We start from the raw sequence: 23,229 nt of genomic DNA, 5'->3' as shown, positions 1-23,229 counted from the left end.
ACTTTCCTCTTGCCTCACTCAATCTTTTCTGAATAACAGTTGCTTATTAATGTATATTTTAAAAAATGTCCCAGGTTCTTAACTTAATAAAATACTAGAAATAGTGGTCCTGGTTCTCTTGTCTTAAATTAGTGGAAATTAGGAGTTACTCTACTGAAATCAAGAAGTCAGACTAGTGTAAGTCAGAAAAGAATCAGGTCCGGTTTTTTAAAACTATTATTTCATTTTCACTATTAGAATTTCAAAAGAACATTACAGTAACAAAGCCTACATTGACACCATGGCTATAAGGGGAGTGTAGCTGTGGTTTTGAGATTGCATGCAATGCAGTGACCTCGGGGGAGGGGCGGGGTGGAAAGTGTGACTGTAGTGTGCGTGGATGAGGCTAGTGGCTTGGGAAGCTGCATGTTTGTTCTAATGAAAGAGGGGGCTTACACAGATCCTCTGCCAGCCACAGCTTCTGCTTCGAACAATAGTACTCTGCCACGGCAGTAATTATTGGTTCTAAAATAAGTGTCCTAATAATTTGTCAAGGAATCAACTTAAATTGTTCTGATGTTGCCTGCAACAATTTGAATAGAAAAAGCACAGCAAGGAATTCTTTAGTTCAGTTCGCCGTAAAGTATAAACATATTGGTAAATAGTGTTAATTAAAAGCTCACAAGGGTTCTTTATATGTGGGAAAACTTTTTGTTTTCCCACTTAATAATATAAATTGTAAATTAGTGGGAGGGGGTGCGGGGGGGGGGGTGGGAATGTCAGTTGGCAAATAAATGTCCACTGCTGTCTGTGGTGCTTTGGAATTCCTCCCATGTCCCTGGGGCTCAGATAATGTGTGTCTGGAAAAGCATGCATAATTCACAATGAAATGAGTTGGTACTAAGGTCTACACAGCCCAGGGATACAAATTAGAGACTTGCTATTTTAACATTAGACTAGCTGAAAATGTAACCTACCTTTTCTAGTGTGGAGCCTCGCTTCCAAGATAGCGAGTCATTTCAGTTTCCAAGCAAGAACAGACTGCATGGTTAGCCAAGTAATCTGTGGCTGTGCATTTCAGGAAGCTTAAACAGAAGGGCAAGGCAAAGTTTGAATAATTTCAGGGAGACACCAGGAAGTGGCAGTTTTTCTTCTGGGTGTTTTCTAAATCTGTAGTGTGAGAGTCTTCTAGTTCACACAAGACAGGGTAACAGGAGAGGAATGGATTTTCTTCACTAGACATAATTTAATATTGTGAAACATTGCCACAGTGTTGTTATATCTAGAAAAGGTGGGGCTGGGGGGAGTGGGAGGGTAAGGAAAAAATATCAAAGGCAGTTTTTTATTAATGTTTACTTTAGGACTGGATTTTTAAAGAGGATTCAACTGGGCCTAAACTGATATATCCAAATCACGGAGGATTTAGCTAAATATGATGTGTCAGGTCCTTAGCTGGAATAAATAGGCAAAGTTCCACTGAAGTCAACAGAGCTAGATGGACTTACACAAGTTAAAGATCTGAACCAATAATTTTAATTCTATTACGTATTCATAAAATAGCATAGATACTCGGCTACAGCAGTGAAAGGGCCCTGTATGAAGCTGGGTAAGTAGTTAGGTGAGTTGGTAGATATGCTGATGGATGGATTGACCTGAGAATGTTGCTGTATTCTGTATTTCACCTGAGTGGTAGTGAAGCCTCAGGATTTTAAGAGTGACAGGGTATAGCCCACAGAAACATACTAATAGGTGCATTGTTTTGGAATTTTTATGAAGATTTTATGAAATAGTACCTACTTGCTTGCTCTTTTAGAAGTAAAAAAAGCTAATTAACTTTCCTGCATAAGTTAATTTGCAGGTACATTGTAAGCACAGGTTAGAATTAAGGAGAAATAATTGCTTATAATGATGATCAGCGTAACTGATGTAATAAACTATGATTAATGAGTAAATTAGCAGTGATGCCACAAATGAGTCTGCTTTGAAAATTCTGTTAAAGAAAGGAAATGAGGGGCACAAGGAGCTTTTTTGTCAAATATCATGCATATACTTAATATATTAACTCTTATCTTGCATCATTTGCAATTCATCTCAACAGACAACAGTAGGAGATTACATGTAATATGGATCTATTCTTCATACTTTTTCTGCAGAAGAGCCTTTACCACTATTGAATGTAAACTAGTTTACTGCCTGTGTATTTTTAATGTATAGATGGTTCCTCAGTAAGTCCATAGGGCTAAGTGAAAGATATATAGGGGATGCTGAATAAATAAATAGTATTCCTGGATACATGTTTTCCTTAGGAATGTCTGACTGTATAACATGGAATGAGAAGAATGGTTTCACAGATTATGACTAAGAAAGAGTTAGGACCAGTCACATGCCCTGCTGAAACTTGATGTTGCTAAACCAATAATATATAGAGGCTTTACACCAAGTGACTATGATTCTTAGTAACTGTGTCCACCATTCAGAAAAGTTTTATAACCCTGTGGACACCTGCCAGACTGGATTGTTTATTTTGTGATAAGGTTGCATTTCTGAGTGTCAAATATTCTATGAGAACAGCTGTGAGTGTATAAACTTACAGCTTTCATGGCTATAAAATATGTCTTTACAACAAAAATATATTGTATATTTCAGGAGCTTCCATCAGAGGTATAAATTTACCAATATATGGGCCAGTTGTAAGGGAACACCTGAGCATCCCAATGTTTTTGCTGATATTTTTGCTTTTTTATTAACCCCTAACTGATGTTTTTGCTTAGGCTTAATGCAGTATGTGCTACAGTATGATGTAGGGAAATTCTGATTCTGGACACCGAAGAGTCAAAATTATTCCAGATTTCAGAAACATACTAAAGTTTACATACAGGGCTGGATTAATACAATCTGGCACCTGTTTATGCCACAAAATACCCCCCCGCCCCCCGTGACACCACCTGTATGGCCCTGACTTTTACCATAGTCCAGTCCCCATTTCAAGTGGCAGTGTCCCATTTTCAAGCTCTTTCTTTGCAACCATATAAATATGCAAAACAAAGCTGAGGTTCTGCCTTCCACATGTGGTTCCTGGTCCTGGAACCCAGAGCCTAGACTTTGACCTAGCCCTGTGTAAATATTTTTAAAAAATGTGTATCACACTATGCAATGTATGATGTCCCATGTGTACTATAGACAATGGGCTAGAGCCTCAGCTGGTGTAAATCAATGTACGTCTCTTGTGGAACGATGCCAGTTTACTATAGCTGAGGCTCTGGTCTAATGAGTTTTGTCTCATTATTTAGCATTGTGTGGTGTCCAGTGTATAAAATTCAGGGATATGTTTTGTGTGCCAAAGTAATTGAGAGATAAAATCAAAGCAAAAGGAGCCATTGCAGCGTCAATGAAAATACACTATGTACTACATTCACCTTGGTATCTGGTCCATAAGAAGCTTGGCCGCCATAACTCTGTTATGCACAGATTTGCTCCATTCCGTCCATCAGCTTCTACGCTGCTTCTGTTAATGGCATAAGTCCTCACCTTCAAATCTATCAACAGTTAGACCAGTGACTGCCTCTCCATTGGCCTCAGCAGCCACTCACATGTTCACAGAAACCAAACCAACCAGTGATGTCATGGTCATCTTGGAACTTGAAGGACAAATAATAATAATATACAAATGCATATATCACCAAGCAAAGCCTTCTATATCTGTGGAAGGGAGAAAGAAGAACACTCCATGAAGTCCACTTGGAAACTTGCCAAGCAAACTGACTTTACCTGGGAAGCAGGGAAAAATTGTTAGTTCTTGAAAGTTCTCAAGTCTATAATCTGAGTTTTAACACTCAAACACAGACAATGCTTTATTATTATCATCTTATTTTATAAAACAGAAAAAGTGATGCAAATTAAATTTTGTAGAGTAACAATAGTTATGGCAAACTTCATTTTTTCCTAAAATAACTATTAAAGCAAAACAAATACACATTTCCATTGTGCACCCTTGTGTGAATTGTTAGAACAGCAATGCAGAGAAAATTTACATTGCAGTCAGTCAGGTTTCCTCCAGGATTACCAATTACTGTATAACAATGACTAATTATCATAACGTTTAGGTGAAGAGAAAAGGAGTACTAGTGGCACCTTAGAGACTAACCAATTTATTTGAGCATAAGCTTTCGTGAGCTACAGCTCACTTCATCAGATGCATCCAATGAAGTGAGCTGTAGCTCACGAAAGCTTATGCTCAAATAAATTGGTTAGTCTTTAATGTGCCACAAGTACTCCTTTTCTTTTTGCGAATACAGACTAACACAGCTGTTACTCTGAAACCTGTCTTTAGGTGAAGAGTTTCCCTGAATGCTGTGGGAGCTGTAATACTTGCATCCTCATGCACTCACTATCGGACAGCACAGTAAACCATATTAGGATTATTCTGTTTATAACTTTGGCAAAGCTTCCAAGGAGCATGACATCATGGAAGGGAGAAGGAGAGAATATTGCTGCCACTTTTCCACCCAAGCAACTAGTCAGAGTTTGGAGCCCTGGGGAATATTCCACTTGGAAGTAGAAACTGATGGAGTCTGATATTTTCTTTGATGCTGTCTTCTTTACGAACCAGTTGTGTAGAAAATTCTGTATCTCTGAACTCAGAAGGAACAAAGAACAAAAAGAGTGATTTCTTAGTTTACAGCCTCTAAGCCTCTTGAGCCAACACCAGAACCAAAAGCTCTCTCTCTAGCTTTTTTCCAGAGTCACACTGTGCTCACTGGCTACTTTTTGGCTTTCTTGCCTCTCCCTCTCCCTCTCCTTGTCCTAAGTTTCTGTGTGTTCTTTGTTTCCCTTACCCCCCAACTCCACTTCTCCACCCCCCCCCAGCAATACTCAGCCAAAAGTTCCTGGACAGGTTCACATACATCTTTTGTTTTAGGTGAGGGATTATGCTTCCAGTTTTGTTAATTGAAGAATGAGTTCATACCTATCAGTCTTAGTCGGGTTTCATTAAACCCATAACATGGTTTCATCAAGTTCATAAAAATATTTTGTATACATGTGTGTGTATACAGATGTGCTTAGGACTGTAACATCAGTGTCACAAGAGAACTGAGCACATAGACTCACATTTCACTGAAGGGCCTGGCCTACTGTAAAGAATGGTGTCAGCTACATTTCACAACACTGATTCACCATTTGTGTTATATTTGCACATTAGAAGTATCTCTTCTTAAAGGTTTCAAAGCTTTTAATTTTCATTTATATAGCTCTAGATTACAGAAGGATGCTGTATCACCACTCTTTAATAAAACACAACACATTCTATATAAACAGTTTATGATTTTAAATCCTTATTTTTTTAAAGTATTGCTAAATAGCTAAAATAAAATAAGTTAGTTATGGGCATGGGTTCAGTAGGCAACATTGCATATTTCTATGATGTCCACAAATGCAATTTTCAATTTCAGTTAGACAAATGAGGCACTGATTTAGTCTATCGATTTATTCTATACTTTGCATTTAGCTTTTTGTTTTCTTAATTGTAGTTTTGTTGGAATATTTAAGCTGGCCAGTAAGTAGAAAAATGCTGAAATAAACTGTAAGGTGGTAGCTGATAACTGCTTGCATTTTTTTTCCTTTGGTGGAATTCATTGCATTGGAAGTTTCAAGTGTTAATGAGCTGTGCCAAGAGAGTTTTTGTTGGACTCTGGACTGCAGTTGCCAAGGTGTGACAATCAGGGTCCAAACACCCCGTGGCGAGAACAGGGAGTATGAACCCCAAAAAATAAGCAGTTGAATTGACTGATTTGTATACAATATTATTGTACTATAAAAGTGTATTGACTAAGGGATCATAAAAACAGATGGCACGCTGGTCATGAACATCATTGCATGATGTACGTACGGATGGTATGTGAAGAGTTATGTATGTGTGCTGGAAACATGTTCCTAAAATATGTTTTGGGGGCAGACTTGATAAGCAATTTTAGACAAATCTTGTCCTAGACAAGAGACTGTTGTTTTGCCTCTTTGCCTGTGGCTCCAATGTAAATCGAGCAAGGTGATGACAAAGATTATGGAAGTTACTTTTACATATGGGTCAACAGAGGGATGGGAAATGAACAGGAAGAAGCAAACAGCATGGGAGAATTTTAGCTGGGGACAGACTTCAAAAGAATACATTTCAAAGGTTTGCTGGACTATAAAAATCAGAGGACAGAACCCCTGAGTTATCTAGAGGTTAGAGGGCAAAGGGGACAGTGCCTTCTGATTTTGTGAAAGTTGGATCCCTTTGCCTGGAAGATTGGGGATGGTGGTAGCTTGACATGAGAGAGAAATTGTTTTAGGCATAAACATAGCTTGCTAGAATTAAGTTTTAGGCACTAAAAAGCATGTTATTTTTGTTTTGTTTATAACCCTTTTCTGTGTGTCTTATTCTTGCCTGGTATCACTTAAACCTGTGTTCTTTATTAATAAACTTTTTCTTGTTTTGTTATAAAACCATCTCAGTGCCGAACAGTAAAGTAACATGTGGAACCTGGGCTAAAGTAACAGACTGGGGTGGGCACTGTGTCTTTGGAGGCAGCAAGCATAATACTTTCTGTGAGTGCCCAGTGAGAGGCATTGGGCATTGCAGAGAGACATCTCTGGGGAACCCAAGAACTGTGGTTCACTGATTATTACTTGCCAGCCAAGGTTAAGACTGGGAGTCTCAAGGAGTTCACTGGTGAAGCGAACAGACTGGTGCGGTAGGGAGCTATTTCACAACCTTACCTACTGCAAAGCTCTCTCTTGCTGAGGCAAGAGAGGTAACACAGGGGCTTATGGTTCTGGGTTCCCCGAGGAGAGCATCACATAAGGAAGGTTAAAAATAATTGTCAGTTTGCAGTTGACATTGTCCTCATGTTAATAAGCAGAATTGTGTGTGTAGGGTCCTAATTGTATTTGCCATCAGAGCCGAGCAATTTAGGATGGAATCAAAGTCAAGATATTGACAACATTTAATGCAGAGATCATTTGTATCAAACTTTAATTTACAACCTCCATAAAAGTAAAGGTAACAAGCACAACTTTTTTTTTCCTGTCTGGGGGTGATCTAAAATAATTTTACCTTGGTGATAGGCACTTTATAAATAACTAGATGAGTACATTCATGGATGGGTTGATGGGTAGACATCATGATATTTGTGTATCTGTCCAGCCAGCTGGCTGAATGCCTCACAGATATTAATGAATTTATCCTCACACTTCTATAAAACAGGGAAGTATTATTCTCCTTTTGCAGTTGGAGAGCCTGAAGCTGACAATTTAGCCCATTTCTTGTGAATCAACACTGTAAGTTCTGAAGACCAAACTAAGCCCACAGTTATGTTTCTGCAAACTCGTTGCCTTCAGTAGAATTGCACAGGTGTAGCTGTATGGAACTTAGTAAACAATTCTGCTGATGTTACACAAGAGGGAATAGAATCTAGCTTGCTCACTGTCAGCAGCCTGGGCTTAGGGTTGCCAACTTTCTAATTGCTGACAACTGGACCCCTCCTGTTCCTCCTCTTCCCCCCAAGACCCCACTCCTGTTCTGCCTCTTCCCTTGAGGCCCTGCTCCACCTCTTCCCTCAAAGACCCACCCCTGCTCCTTATTTTTGTCTCTACAGTCAGCACTCATATCTCTGTATAAGAAAGTGTTAGCTTTACAGTTTCAGGGCAGAATATTCCTTAAGCAGTGGTGCAGTTTGCACAGTATTGGAAATAAAGACTTCAAGTAATTTTTAAAATGGGTGGCCAAATTATTTTCTTGTATAAATAGGTGCAACCAGCCCCATGACCTTCAATGGAGTTGTACTAATTTACACCAGGAGAGAATTTGGCTCTGCATTTTTATAAGGGGAAATTTCCCTTTATTTCTCCTTCCTTTTTCACCACTACATTTTACAGCAGAACAATAAAACATGGTACTGCCTTATGTAGTATGTTGATGGGCAGCACTATAAAACCCTAAAATAGAATATTTTATTCATCTAGAGAATTGGTTCAACGTACTTTTAGTTTAAGATTTTTTTTTAAATATTCTGTATAATCCTGCCCCCAAGATAACTAAGTTAGTGGCTGTGGGGAGTGAAAAGGCACCATTCTTAATGCTTGGTATGATTTACAGTGTACAGCTTGTGTCTTGAAAAACAAACCTCTTAAATGGCTCTAAGGAAGTAAGTCATACTTTTTGTTGTTTCATTGTTGTGAGATGTAAATCAGTGGGCTAATCTGTAGAAGATATGGTGTAAGGCAGGTGGGGATTCATACAGTTTTGAGTTAAAATATTTCCTAAGTAGCCTAAATCAAAGGACTCACCCACACAGCATTTTTCTTTCAAGTGTTTTGCAGGGTGTTTCGTTGAATTAACAATGTCAAAAAGAATAAAAGGAGCACGGTAATATTTCAACTTTATCTTGATAACAGAAAATCACAGCTTGTGTAATGGAATATGAGCATTTCAGGCCCAATCTTTTTACATATCAGAGTGGAAGGTTAATACGTACATAGAAAAGGGTCCAAAACTACCAGGATCTGTTGAAGCCAGATGCTTTCTATCAGACTTAATTGTTCTCTCTCTTAAGATCCAGGCATAAGGTTTGTATCTCAGGCTCAGGATTTTCCCATTTCTTTCCTGTTATTTCTTTGGCTATTCATGACTCCAGGTTTTGTTTTGCGATAGACTTTTCACTATAGTGGTTGGATTCCTGTAGGGACAGTGACATGCTCTCTACTTTGTTAGTTCTAGACTCACTAGTGCACTTGTTTTTCAAGCATGTAGAACTTCAGTAGACAGAATTATTCAGTGAACAGGTCAAGGTTCCCAGAGCATTCTGAGAAGCTGCTTGCTTATATAGGCTAATTACGTCAACTAAACTCTGCTGCCACTTTCCATCGCTACAGGTAACACTCTAACTGTAACATGGTCTTGCAATATACTAAAACAACTACTCTGGTTGTGAATCCTAAGACTCCTTTTTTTTTAATGACATGAAACAAAACCTTGATGGAAGCATAAAATAATTGTGGAACATTATGTGATCAAGTCAACTTAAATTGTAATTGAAACGATAGCAATGCATATTTTGCCTGTCACAGCTATTAAAAATGTGGGAATTTCCCTGCAGCACTATTTTCGTCTCATTGTTGGCAAACAGTTTTTCACAATTTGCTTGTAACACTTTAACAATAGCATAAAAATACATGTTTCATCTTGTTATACTCAGGATATTCTTGATTTTCTTATATTAAATATGGCTATTTAGGACAGTACAGTAAGTTCATTTATAATGGTAGCTGTGACGGGTTCGGTCACAGAGACCCCCTTGGGACTGTTGCCTGATGGGCTCAGAGGTAGTTTTAGCACATTTTCTCTGATGGCTTGGGACTTTAGAACCCTGTCTTGTTGAGCCAGACGTGCAAGCCTGCTGCAACACAGACCCAGGATCTGAACCATGCCTCCAAAGCTGCAGACTTAACTGAAAACAGCTGTGCCCCTGTCTTCAGCACCCAGACACCCAGCTCCCGTTGGATCCAAACCCCAAATAAATCCATTTTACTCTCTATAAAGCTTATACAGAGTAAAATCATAAATTGTCCACTCTCTATAACACTGATAGAGAGATATGCCCAGCTGTTTGCTCCCCCAGGAATTAATCACTTACTCAGGGTTTACTAATAAACAAAAGTGATTTTATTAAGTATAATAAAGTATAATAAAAAGTAGGATTTAAGTGGTTTCAAGAAATAACAGACTGAACAAAGTAAGTTACCAAGCAAAATAAAACAAAGCACGCAAGTCTAAGCCTAATACATTTAAGAAACTGAATACAGGTAAATCTCACCCTCAGAAATGTTCCAATAAGCTTCTTTCACAGACTAGACTCCCTCCTAGTTTGGGCCCAATCCTTTCCCCTGGTACAGACCTTGTTAGTTCCAGCTCCGGTGGTAACTTGGGGATTTCTCATCCCCCTTTGTTCTGTTCCACCCCCTTTTATAGCTTTGCTACAAGGCAGGAATCTTTTGTCTTTCTGGGTCCCCGCCCCTCCTTCTAAAAGGAAAAGCCCCAGGTTTAAGATGGAGTCCAGTATCAGGTGACATGGTCACATGTCCTGTGAGACCCCAGCCTCCATTCTTGTGACTAAACAGAGCCATTTACAGGTGATTGATTCCAAAAAACCTTTAATGGCTTCCACTTAACATCTTTCCATCAGTAATACAAATTTATATCTTAGTCTTCTAACTCCAATACATGCATACAAATAGGATGAACATATTTAGTAGATTATAAGCTTTGTAATGATACCTTACAAGAGACCTTTTGCATGAAGCATATTCCAGTTACATTATATTCACGCTCATTAGCATATTTCCATAAAACACATGGAGTGCAACGTCACAGTAGCCTCCTATTGTGTCCCCCTTTTTATTCATTTCACGTAGAATCATAGAAAATTAGGGTTGGAAGAGACCTCAGGAGGTCATCCAGTCCAACCCCTGCTCAAAGCAGGACCAACCCCAACTAAATCATCCCAGCCAGGGCTTTGTCAAGTCAGGCCTTAAAAACCCCTAAGGATGGAGATTCCACCACCTCCCTAGGTAACTCATTCCAGTGCTTCACAACCCTCCTAGTGAAATAGTTTTTCCTAATATGCAACCTAGACCTTCCCCACTGCAACTTGATACCATTGCTCCTTGTTCTGTCATCTGCCACCACTGATAACAGCCTAGCTCCATCCTCTTTGGAACCCCACTTCAGGTAGTTGAAGGCTGCTATCAAATTCCCCCCTCACTCTTCTCTGTTGCAGACTAAATAACCCTAGTTCCCTCAGCCTCTCCTCACAAATCATGTGCCCCACCCCACTAATAATTTGTGTTGCTCTCCATTGGACTCTCTACAATTTGTCCACATCCTTTCTGTAGTTGGGGAGCCCAAAACTGGATGCAGTACTCCAGATGTGGCCTCACCAGTGCCGAATAGAGGGGAATAATCACTTCCCTCAATCTGCTGGCAATGCTCTTACTAATACAGCCCAATATGCCACTAGCCTTCTTGACAACAAGGGCACATTGTTGACTCATATCTAGCTTCTCATCCACTGTAACCCCCAGGTCCTTTTCTGCAGAACTGCTGCTTAGCCAGTCGGTCCCCAGCCTGTAGCAGTGCATGGGATTCTTCCATCCTAAGTGCAGGACTCTGCACTTGCCCTTGTTGAACCTCATCAGATTTCTTTTGGCTCAATCCTTCAATTTGTCTAGGTCACTCTGTATCCTATCCCTAGTCTCCAGCATATCTACCTCTCCCCCCCCCCCATCAGTTTAGTGTCATCTGCAAACTTGCTGAGAGTGCAATCCATCCCAACATCCAGATCATTAATGAAGATTTTGAACAAAATTCATCATTTTTCACTGATTTTAACATTTTTCCCACCATGGTTACTGATACTTGTTTATAGTCTCCTGGTTTTCGCTGATAACTGTTTGACAAGAAACACTTCCTTTGGAAAGGCCAATTCAGCAGAGCATAAGGTTAGAAGTTATATGTGAGAAGTAGCAAATTAAAAAAAAAAAAACAGTACAAAGGAGAAGCCATGCCGGGGAGGGCTAGAAAAGAAAAAGGAAGAGAACAAAGGAGAATAACCGAGAGAAGAGAGATATGATGAAAGAAAAGAGGGAAAGGAAAAGTGAAAAAAAAAATGATGAGCCAGAAGAAGTGCACAGGACTTGAGATAAATCCGTATTGTTGATTAAATCCAGGCCACACATTCCAAAACCTATTTCCACTCCACTTCAAGATAAACACAGTAACCTCCATATAATTCCTTTATATACCAGTTCAAAATAAAGGAAAATGATACAGCGGAAACCCTGGATATCTGCACATCACTGATCTTGAAACACTAACTTTAAGGTAGCTCTCCCAAATATAATAGATATATGGGGGAGATATATGGGGAAGACTGGCTCGCTATGCAAGAGAATGCAGCAGCTATACTCAAGGATTCTGCAGCATATACATCTGCATGCACTGGTCAGATTTCACACATCAGGGTCATATCTGGTCTTGGTATAACCAAGGGTTTTGGTTAACCAGGATTCTCATCATCAAGGTTATACTACATAAACACAAAGAATGTTATTCTTCTTGGACAGAAGGAAAGAAAATAATTTGTGAAAATCCCTACTTTCCTTTCCTTTCCTTTCCTTTCCTTTCATGTTTCCTTTTATCTTTTCATTTCTCCTTTCTCCCACTCTCTCTTCTTTCTTGTCATCATGTCTCTGCAGATACAGTATCTTCTTTCCCTTGTTCCTTCAACAAATTGTGGCACAATTTGGGAGAGAGGCCAAGATTTATAAATGTGGTGTCTTTTGAACTGTGGGCAAGCATTAGTTTCTTTCCTACAATTGTCCTTTCTCCTCTGTGATCTAAATTTTTAATCTGTAGGCATTTATACCGATCTCCTCAAACTTTTCCAAATGTTTCTGTCCTAAATGTCACTGATTTTAATGGCTCAGAGGTGGAAAACTTGCTTTCATGACATCCCCTGATAGTAACATTAAGCCATGAACCATGATTTTATTCCATTTGATTGATGAGCTCATTTTGCAACAGAGGACAAATTAGATTTTTATTTATAATGGTGATAAAAATTAATGCATGGTCTTCCTATTCTGATGGTGTTAGATTTCTGTGTTAATACACATTTTACTAGTCAAATCTCTAAGTGCTCCCCTGACCTTTTAAGGTTTTTTTTAAAAGCCTTTTCTTTCAGGTGAATACAATTCCTAGAGAAACAAAGTATTTCCTCCTTTTTTATTTTCATTTTGACAGCTTGACATGCTTTTTTATGTCTACTGCTTAGATTTATTTTGTTACTTATTTTCTTGTTTTAGCACCGCCAAAGTTTACAAGAACTCCCGTTGATCAGACAGGGGTCTCTGGAGGAGTCGCATCATTCATCTGCCAAGCTACAGGAGACCCAAGACCTAAAATTGTCTGGAATAAAAAGGGAAAGAAAGTCAGCAATCAGAGATTTGAGGTATTAGGTCCATTGTTCTGTTCCTCTGAAAAACATTCATTCTAACATCACATTTAGTTTATGTTTTTAATCCTGGTAAATGTGCTTTATTACCAATGACTAAGCACATAGCCAGCACTGCAGGGGATAAATCTTTGCAAGCAATCCTGGGAATAACCTACTCTGCAAACTGGTTGTGCGCAGGACCATTGAAGAGAAGATGGTTTTGCTATCTCTTAAGAGTTTCCTTTTGGTTTTTTAAAGATTAGCATTGGGAATGGTCTGAGGGGAGGCGGCTTTCCTACCTTTCATGGCCAGAAATTGAATAAAATGATAAAGACTGTCTACTAGTGGAATGTGGGGGTGTTTCTGGGGAGTAATTCTGGGGACACTATTGTCTCTTTAAGTGGTGGGAGAAGTTAGGAATAAGGTTGGATTGACCTATGAATTGTTCCAGATGCCTATACCAAAAAACCTGGAGTTGATTATGTAGAACTTCAGCTGCATCTCTACTAGCTTCTCAGTATTAAAAATAGGATTTTGCTTTTAGAAAATAATCACAAGGCAAAGTGCTATTATAAATTATCTATCACACAGTTCTGACACACACTGTCTGAATGAAAGGTCTAGACTTGCATGCCAAAATGTTTATAGGAAAATTTAAGTCTGTGCCTCTGACTATGAAGAGACAAACCAAAATGCGGTGGGATAATTTTTCACAGCACTCACCCAGGGTGCTAGCTTTTAATGGTATTTGAGTTGATAACTCACATATGGCTTTGTAAATTAGTCCTGCTATGTCAATAGAGCAAAGGCTACATTTTATTTTTTATGTGGGCTACTTGTTTTATTTTAAGAGTATTTAAAAGCAATCAGCTCATGTTTTGGTATCATACAAGATCTAGCAACCTTTCACTAGTTATTATGGTTCTTTGCAAGTGCATTTAATTCAGTAAGAAAAATAAGAAAAATAGTTGTCAAAGGATTTTAAGATGTGTTCTCTCCACTCAATGCAAGTAATTGTTTACAGCTTTCAATGCATATGACTATCTCTTTTTTACGTAATTGGAGTGAGAGGAGAATAGGCACTTTATAATAAAGGATATGCAATCTGTCCCATAATGGTCACAAAATCTACATTGAAGATGAGCAACAAACAGTCAGACAGATCATGTATATGTCTGAGTATTGTATTTGTGTTGATTTAGTTTTATTTTGCAGTATTATATTGTATTTGTTTCATATACCATTTTATGTTTATTTCTGTATTTGTTTTATGGGAGAATAGGCTAAAAGATAAGCATGTTTTACTTCCATAAAATATTTGAACTGAACTATAAATATATGATGTAAAATGTATTTTAAAAAGTCCTTAAGTGGTATGTGGAACAAGAGTGCATATTCAAATAGGACAGGACATGTTTCAGTGAATTATGAAACATTTAACAGGTAATTTTCATTATAAAGCATTGAAAAGCTAGTTAGTTAAAACAGAAAGCACATCAACACTTTAAGGAGCTTTCTTCCCTCTCCAGAAAAAAGCCATTAACTCATCCTGTAGAATTTTCAGATGGAAATTAGAGCAACAGCAGAAATTAGATTCAGAAATGGCACATGGAGAAACAGGGAACATTTTGGACTTTCCACCTCAACAGTAACTGCAGGGGTCTCAAATAACTATTCTTGTTTTTCCCTTATTCACTAAAATAAATGTTTATGTGTCTTTCTGAATTTCATTACTCAGTAGGAAGGAGGCTTCACCTGCATCTCTCTCATTATAAAAGTGCTTTTGCTCCCTGTTTGAACAATTCCAAGTATGTGGTATTGCCCAATAATTTATAGGAGCAGTTTATCATTTCAGAAATTTAAGGCATAGGGCGGACCTTTCATACAGAAAATATATATTATGAATGAACATTGCATGGTGTTTTTTCTGCATGAAATCCATTCAAACAACATGCATTAGAAAGTTCGGCTTGAAAATTATTGGCCATTAGAGGTCCCTTTCACAGTTTGGAAGCTATCTTGTTTGGAATCAGAGTGCCAGAACAACTGGGTTTCACCTCACAGTTCTTTTGTCCATACTGTTCAGGAGGTAACATTTTTAGCCCATAAATAGGCTTGGCAGAATTTAATATTTGTTTTTATCATTTTAATGGATTTTTTTATTTTAAGCATATTTTTCCTGATTTTCACAATTGCACAAAGTATTGGTTTTAAGCATTTTAAAATTATTTTATCAGTTTAAATTTAAATTTTCACAGCTGTAGGAAATTGGGGGAGGTCAAGACAATAATTTTTTAATGACAGTAGACATTGAGATTCAAAAAGTTAAAGCTTTATAACTGTTAAAATACGATTGTTAACATCACTTGTCAAAATACTATGAAGTAAATGTCCTAAAATAAAATTCTGATAAGTTCTCAAGTAGCATTTTTCTTGCTTTGCTTATCTGTAAATTGCTGTGGTTATCAATGAAAATATTGTTTTTGTTGGTTGGTGTGTGTGCAGTGAAATTAATTTTTACCAACAGTTACTGATAAAAATCTTTTCCTTCCAAAAAGCAAATGAGCAAAACCGCTGGTGGCGTATATCTAATCCATAGTGTAATGTGCAACTAAAGGGAATATCAGTAGCATTCATCTGCTGAAGCTTCCCCATTCTGCAATGATTTGGCTTCTCTGTAAAGGCCCACAGTCTCAAACCTGGGCCCACAGATTCTCAGGCAGCTTTCACACCCTGGCTCTCCCTGGGGAGTTGACCCAGAACTACTGCATATGAGGGGCTCACAGAACTCTGACTCCTCCCAGAGGCACTGCCCTGAAAGATCCTAATTGGGGATGATGGCCAGCCCTTCCAATTGGCCAGAAGGACGCATAGGAAGTTGTCTGAGCAACTAAGGGGCTTCCTGACTGGCTGCCGCACTGGACCTGACTCCTATTTGATCACTGGTTTTGATTCCTGCTCTTACCACTGGCTTGGTTCCTGGACTCTGATTCTGTCTCTTACCTCTGTCTTAGTTTCTGGATACTGATTTTGGCTCTGACCACGAGGCCTGACTACCCCTACTCTGACCATTAGGTCAGACTGCCCACGTCTCAGTCCTGACATTCTCCTTCTGAGTCAAATGGTTGTACCAACCTGTTTCTTAGGATTGTGGAGCCTCCTCTCCCTCCATAGCAGCCCACACGTCATATATACCAGCTATCCTGTTTTGATTCACACCGGAGGGAGGTCTGTGTGTCCTTTAGGTTTGTTCAAGATGGTGGCTTTCTTTAAAGAACAGAGAAAAGGAAGTCAGTATGTGGGGCTGTGCCATTGACCTCTCCCCAAGAAAGCACATATTATTTTGCTGTTCCTCAGACTCTTCCCAGTCTCAGAAAAGCCAGTAAACCAGCCTTAGGATGTGCACAGTGAGGTAACATCCATACAAACTGAGTCCAAAACCATGGAGGCTGGTGATCAGTGCTGCAGTCTGTGGGACTGGGCCTGGTTCAACAACATCCTGCCCAGTGCTCTATACAAGGCCGACCATGGGAGAATCTGCATTTGTCTCATGCCCGCAAACAAAAACTTTTTATTATCATTTACCAACAGAAGGTGACCCTTCAATTTTCATAGAGGGTCTTGCTATTAATCTCTTATCCTTTTAATTCCAATATGAGGCAAAGGAAAATCCTGGTATTCCCTACTTGAACTCTAAGAGTCAGATTTTCAAAACATACATTGCATTTGTGCAGGTACAACTTTGCATATGTATTTTTGAATGCTATCATTTTGCATTTAAATGTTAGACTTTACATATGCAAAAACCCATTAGTGTACAGAAACTAAGGACAAATGGGCTAGAGCTTGTAAATTCTGTCATTTGCACATGATAGCAATACTGCCCAAACACGTATGGAATGTGTATGGCTTAAATGTAGCAACCAATGAAGAGGTGGGTGAGACTCCCCCACAGAAGTTTGACCTGCTTGTTTTATTTCCAGAGATCCCAACAGCTCAGGAAGTTGAAATCTCTTTTTTCTTCTATGCTCCCAAGAAAGAACTGTTGTTCTGCTTTGTCAAGGGATCTTTTAAGGGGCAGAAGGGGTCTATTGCCTCTTTAAGAGTCACGTGACACTCAACAAGGGACATGACATAACTCCTGGGCCAAACAAGAATCTGCTGCGGTACTATAAATTTGCAAGACAGTGACCTGGCACTTATCCGAGAGTGCTAAAGGAGTTGGCGGATGTGATTGCAGAGCCATTGGCCATTATCTTTGAAAAACTCATGGCGATCGGGGGAGGTCCCGGATGACTGGAAAAAGGCTAATGTAGTGCCCATCTTTAAAAAAGGGAAGAAGGAGGATCCTGGGAATTACAGGCCGGTCAGCCTCACCTCAGTCCCTGCAAAAATCATGAAGCAGGTCCTCAAGGAATCAATTCTGAAGCACTTAGAGGAGAGGAAAGTGATCAGGAACAGTCAGCATGGATTCACCAAGGGCAAGTCATGCCTGACTAATCTAATTGCCTTCTATGATGACATAACTGGTTCTGTGGATGAAGGGAAAGTAGTGGACGTGTTATTCCTTGACTTTAGCAAAGCTTTTGACACCGTCTCCCACAGTATTCTTGCCAGCAAGTTAAAGAAGTATGGGCTGGATGAATGGACTATAAGGTGGGTAGAAAGTTGGCTAGATTGTCGGGCTCAACGGGTAGTGATCAATAGCTCCATGTCTAGTTGGCAGCCATTATCAAGCGGAGTGCCCCAAGGGTCGGTCCTGGGGCCGGTTTTGTTCAATATATTCATAAATGATCTGGAGGATGGTGTGGATTGCACCCTCAGCAAGTTTGCAGATGACACTAAACTGGCAGGAGAGGTAGATACGCTGGAGGGTAGGGATAGGATACAGAGAGCCCTAGACAAATTGGAGGATTGGGCCAAAAGAAATCTGATGAGGTTCAACAAGGACAAGTGCAGAGTCCTGCTCTTAGGACAGAAGAATCCCATGCACTGCTACAGACTAGGGACCGAATGGCTCGGCAGCAGTTCTGCAGAAAAGGACCTAGGGGTTACAGTGGACGAGAAGCTGGATATGAGTCAACAGTGTGCCCTTGTTGCCAAGAAGGCCAATGGCATTTTGGGATGTATATGTAGGGGCATAGCAAGCAGATCGAGGGATGTGATAGTCCCCCTCTATTCGACATTGGTGAGACCTCATCTGGAGTACTGTGTCCAGTTTTGAGCCCCACACTACAAGAAGGATGTGGAAAAATTGGAAAGAGTCCAGCGGAGGGCAACAAAAATGATTAGGGGACTGGAACACATGAGTTATGAGGAGAGGCTGAGGGAACTGGGATTGTTTAGTCTGCGGAAGAGAAGAATGAAGGGGGATTTGATAGCTGCTTTCAACTACCTGAAAGGGGGTTTCAAAGAGGATGGATCTAGACTGTTCTCAGTGGTATCAGATGACAGAACAAGGAGTAATGGTCTCAAGTTGCAGTGTGGGAGGTTTAGGTTGGATATTAGGAAAAACTTTTTCACTAGGAGGGTGGTGAAACACTGGGATGCGTTACCTAGGGAGGTGGTAGAATCTCCTTCCTTAGAGGTTTTTAAGGTCAGGCTTGACAAAGCCGTGGCTGGGATGATTTAGTTGGGGATTGGTCCTGCTTTGAGCAGGGGGTTGGACTAGATGACCTCCTGAGGTCCCTTCCAACCCTGATATTCTATGATTCTATGATTTACTTTCAATGCCTGACTGAATGAATGCAGCAGTCAGAAGAAGAGGTCTTAGTGACTTAGTCTTTGACAAATACAATGCACTGTACTTCCTATGAGCAATTCATGTCTACCTATAAGGGTGTTAGTCTCTTAGCTCGAGCATAGTAGGGAGCTTAAGCAGAAATTTAAATTTTATTTTTCTGACCAAACACCAGATTATTTTGAAGAAATCCATGAATCTGGCATCCCAGCCTAATAGCCAGGCTGATGATAGTCCCAAACTGTTGTACATAGTTAATGAAGAAAGAAATAGTTAATGAAAGTGAGGTTTTTTTGAGTTAGTTGCTAGGGAAGGTGCATGTGGTGCCTGTGGTGAGTGGGCTGCTGTAGAGAGTAGCAACATCCTGACAAGATGATTGATTTATCTCCCCGAGTCAGTGGAGGGAAGAGGCAGCAGTCCTATTAGCTCCAGACTACAGATGTATATTCAGATGGGGGAATGAAAGTTTCTTATGTAAATTATTCAAAAATAACAACCACACACCACTACCAAGAACAACACAGTCATTTCATTTTGTCTCTAAGCTGGACACACTCTATATAAATGATATTATCCGCTAATATTAATTATACATGGAACAAATTCACAGCTGGAGAAAACAGGGGTATGTCCTTTGGAAGTGTCTGGGCCACATTCAAACATGGTGTAAACAAAAGAGTGAATTTTATGTTGGCTTTAAGTGGAGAAGTAGTATAGTTCTTAGCTATTTGTATTTGATGTGAGTGCAAAATAAATTCAGCTTACATGCGAAAGGGGGAAGATGTGGAGTGGAGTGCAACAGGAAAAGCAACTAGCAGGAGAGTGTTAGTGGGATATAAGAAAGTATGAGGGGCCTAAAGTAAGAATATGCTTTCTTACACCTTCCTGTTAGTTGCTTTTTGTCACTAATCCCTTCCATGTAAATTACACTTACATTGATATTCAGTGGATCTATGTATGTTACACTGCATTGCCACTTAAGCGTACTTACATCTGTTTGTATAACCAATGTACACTACAGTCTAAGTCACTGTTGAATTCGCCTCTGTGTATATATGAAAAATGAAACTGGCTTTGAGGTTATGAATATTGATAGTTCATCGTGCACACATAGAATTAGCTGAGAGGTAGGCATTTGTAACAACACCTGTGACAGCTGTTGTTTCCTTCAATAGGTAATAGAATTTGATGATGGATCTGGATCAGTTCTCAGAATACAGCCTCTGCGGACTCCACGAGATGAAGCTATTTATGAATGTGTTGCTTCCAATAGTGTTGGAGAAATAAGTGTGTCCACTAGACTCACTGTTTTACGTGGTAAGTCCTTGTCAGACAATAACTTATTTTCTTTGATAGTGTCAAAACTATTACATCATTGCAGTGTTTTGTTTTTTTTCTACAACTAATGAAAGAAAGAGTGTTTAAGGTTTCTTTTTGGAGGGTACTGTCGTATTGTGAATGCTGGAAAATGGGAACTTCCTTGTTTGAAATTTGGATTTGGTTTTCTTTTGGATGTTTGACTCTCTAATGGCTCCATCTTACTGAACAGGGAACAGGGTGGGGAAGAAAATGCAAGGTCAAAGAAAGTAAAATAAGGAGGAAAAATGGGAAGACTCTGGCTAGAACAAGCAAACAATAACATGTTTTGTGAATGCATCTGATTTGCACGTTAGTGCTGTCTTGTGCGCTTTTATTTGCATGATTGGCGTTTATACAGAAAGTTACCCATGCTGCCACTGACCTTGGTGAAACTACAGAAACAGTATTTACATAAGGATGAGCTGCAGCTAAACATTTTCTCCAAAGTACTGGGCGCAAACATGCTGTTCTTCAGCCTCAGACATGCATATCATCTTCTACATCTTTTTATTCATTTATTTAGCAAACATTGTTATTGAGGCCAATGAAAGGATCATCTAATTTTTCAACCCTGGAGTTGGAATATAAGATTTAGTGCCAAACCTATGGACTCACTTACAAATGATATTCCCATTGGAGTAAATGCTAGTAATCGAATGGCCTTTTGTATCTGTTGTTCATTCTTCTGGAGACAGATAGGAACTTTGTTTTGACATGTGAAATGTGTCCCTTCCTCACTTGCTTGCCAATCCCTCCTACAGTGCATTGTCCACTCTGTATTTTGGAGGGAGGTGCTTTCGTCAAAACACTAGCACAAAATGCACCATACCAGCCACATAAACGTACAGCAGGGAGTTTGTGAAGGTTAGGGTCAGGGTTAGGGTTTGTGTCTACTGGGATGAGAATTTCAACTATCAGACAGCATTAAAAGAAGATAATCCTTGGAGCTCTGTGTTTTATTATTCTTTGCCCCACCATTTAGAAACATTTGGGGAGATATAGAGATTGCTTTTCTTTATTTTGTTTTTTTCCCTTTGTGCTGCTTTCAAAGAACTGGATTTTTGTGTAGCAAGAAAGACTAACTTATTTGTATGTGGTTTTTTAATCAGTGTAAGCAATTATGTTGTTTACATCACTGATGAAAAAGGATCAGAACACTGTGTATGTATGATATATATTTAAAAATTTTCCTCAGAAGTACCTGACATAATGAAAATAAATACATGAATAAACCTGCTAAAAATTCAAATGTTATCTCTAGTGTTAACTTGGCTGTGTTTGGCATCATTTTAATTTATTTTCCAGCCACAGTTAATAAAAATGGAAAGGTTGATCATTTGGTTCATATTTTAACTTCCCTGTTCAACTCCCTGAACAAAGTAGTTGTTTCTATTGTTTGAAATGACAGAAATCATATTCTTTTCAGTTTTTTATGAATTCATAAATTAAAAAAGCCCCCAAAACAGTCATATTACATAGCAATAATTGTTGTTTGCAGTAAGATCTGAAGACAAGCTCTGTGTGAACTCAAAAATTTGTCTCTTTATCCAACATAAAGTTGGTCCAATAAAAGATATTGCCTCCCCCACCTTGTCTCTCTAATAGCAATAAATATCATTTAAAAATTAAGAATGTGGAAAAAAAAGTGGGAAAATTCAGATGTAAAGTGTATTCTCTGCGTACAGAATTTAATGAAGGGTAGAACACGTTACCTACTGAAATATATTTACAGGCCTCCTGGGTCTTTTCATTGAAATGTCTGTGCATGTGTTTTTAAAGATGCAGTTCTGAATCAACTGTTTCTTCCTTACTCTGTAGTAGAGAGACACCGGGACTTATCCTCTTCTCATTGACAACAATGAATACTTAAATGGGTGTAAGATCGGCACCCATGTCAAAACTGGCTGGCTCTAAAAATATGATCTACCTGTTCCCCCACCCCCATCTGCAATGTAAGCTGTTTGTTGTAAAGTATATGCAGGTTTTTCTTTGTCTTTCTTTCCAACTCAAATGGTTCAATACTCCTTAAAAATAACTTATGTCAGCATTCTACCTCTTATGAACAGCCCTACAATAATAAATGAGAGTGTACATGCACATGATGGAGATAAATAAAAGTTGGTAAGAAAACAAGGAAAAAATTAAAATGATTAAAAATCGAAGAGAAACTTTATAGTCTCCAGCCATAATGCTTACAGTTTTTGTTAAAAGGATAAAGGGAAGTAGCTGAGATCCTCTGGTTTGGGGCTCGATTAAAGCAAGATCCATGGATCTAAGCCATGAGATGGAAGGAGGCCCATATACACATTGATCCATGAGGTGTGGAATGGTGTAATAATGCCAGAGAGAATTGGGATCTGCCAACTGGAGAGCGTGAGGTAGCTTTAGGTGGCAGGTAGCATGAGGTTGCAGGTTTAGAAGCCACTTGGCAATGTTGTGGTTGATCATTTCTTTTATTAGATCCAGTGTTTCGGGCATTAGCATCCAGTGACTCAGGCAATGTAGGTTCAATTACTGCTTTGTGCTTCCTGTGTGGCCTTGGGCAAGTCACTTATTCTCTATATGCCTCACTTCCCCACCTGTACTTTGACCACAATAGTACTTCTGTGCATCACAGGGGTGCTGTAAGGATAAGTATGTGAATAACTACGAGGCACTCAAATACTACGGTGATGGGGGCCATGTCAGTATGATAGATAGATCTGAGTAGATTGGATCCAGGCCCCCTCAAGGCTTAATCCACCAGAGAGCCCCCATGTCGCTCTGCATTGTGAAGGTGGTACACATCTCTTTTGCAAGCTCCTCAAATGCTGCCTCCCTGTGCTCCCCGAGAACCAGCACAACATTTGTGCTGCATCTGAAACCATCCAAGCTCTTGCAGTGGAAGGTCAGGATTTGACCCAGAATTAACAAGCTTTGCCACCCTTTTGCCATGAGGGTTGATGAGGCAGAGGGATGTTCCCACGCAAGAAAGGGCCCAGTCTCACAAATTTTTTAATCATTTAAAGGTATGGTCAGCTTAAGTGGTTACAAATAACTTGGTTCAGTTTGTCTCAATGCAGTAACTTTTTTGCCATCACAACCACATCTGTATGCCTCCATCCTGTAGTCTGCCTCATC

General features: G+C 39.3%; 1 protein-coding gene across 44 annotated transcripts in view; it reads left to right on the top strand.

The window, feature by feature from the left end:
* PTPRD (protein tyrosine phosphatase receptor type D) overlaps nt 1-23,229 on the top strand; it is a 1,705,510-nt gene that overhangs the window by 1,390,107 nt on the left and 292,174 nt on the right. For 43 of the 44 annotated variants that reach the window (XR_012159111.1, XM_073345355.1, XM_073345353.1 and 40 more), the window contains 2 exons: nt 12,880-13,025; nt 19,926-20,067. Coding sequence is in view for 42 of the 44 variants with exons in the window: in XM_073345355.1 (XP_073201456.1) it covers nt 12,880-13,025; nt 19,926-20,067 (288 nt within the window). In the remaining 2 variants the exon portion in view is untranslated. Of the gene's footprint in view, nt 1-12,879; nt 13,026-19,925; nt 20,068-21,966; nt 22,062-23,229 lie in introns of those variants that run through there. The other variant, XM_073345374.1, reaches the window with a different exon arrangement.

Source organism: Lepidochelys kempii, chromosome 5 (assembly GCF_965140265.1).
Source record: "Lepidochelys kempii isolate rLepKem1 chromosome 5, rLepKem1.hap2, whole genome shotgun sequence".
Lineage (NCBI taxonomy): Eukaryota > Metazoa > Chordata > Testudines > Cheloniidae > Lepidochelys > Lepidochelys kempii.
Note: the sequence above shows the minus strand (reverse complement) of the source record. Positions and strands in the feature narration are given on the sequence as shown.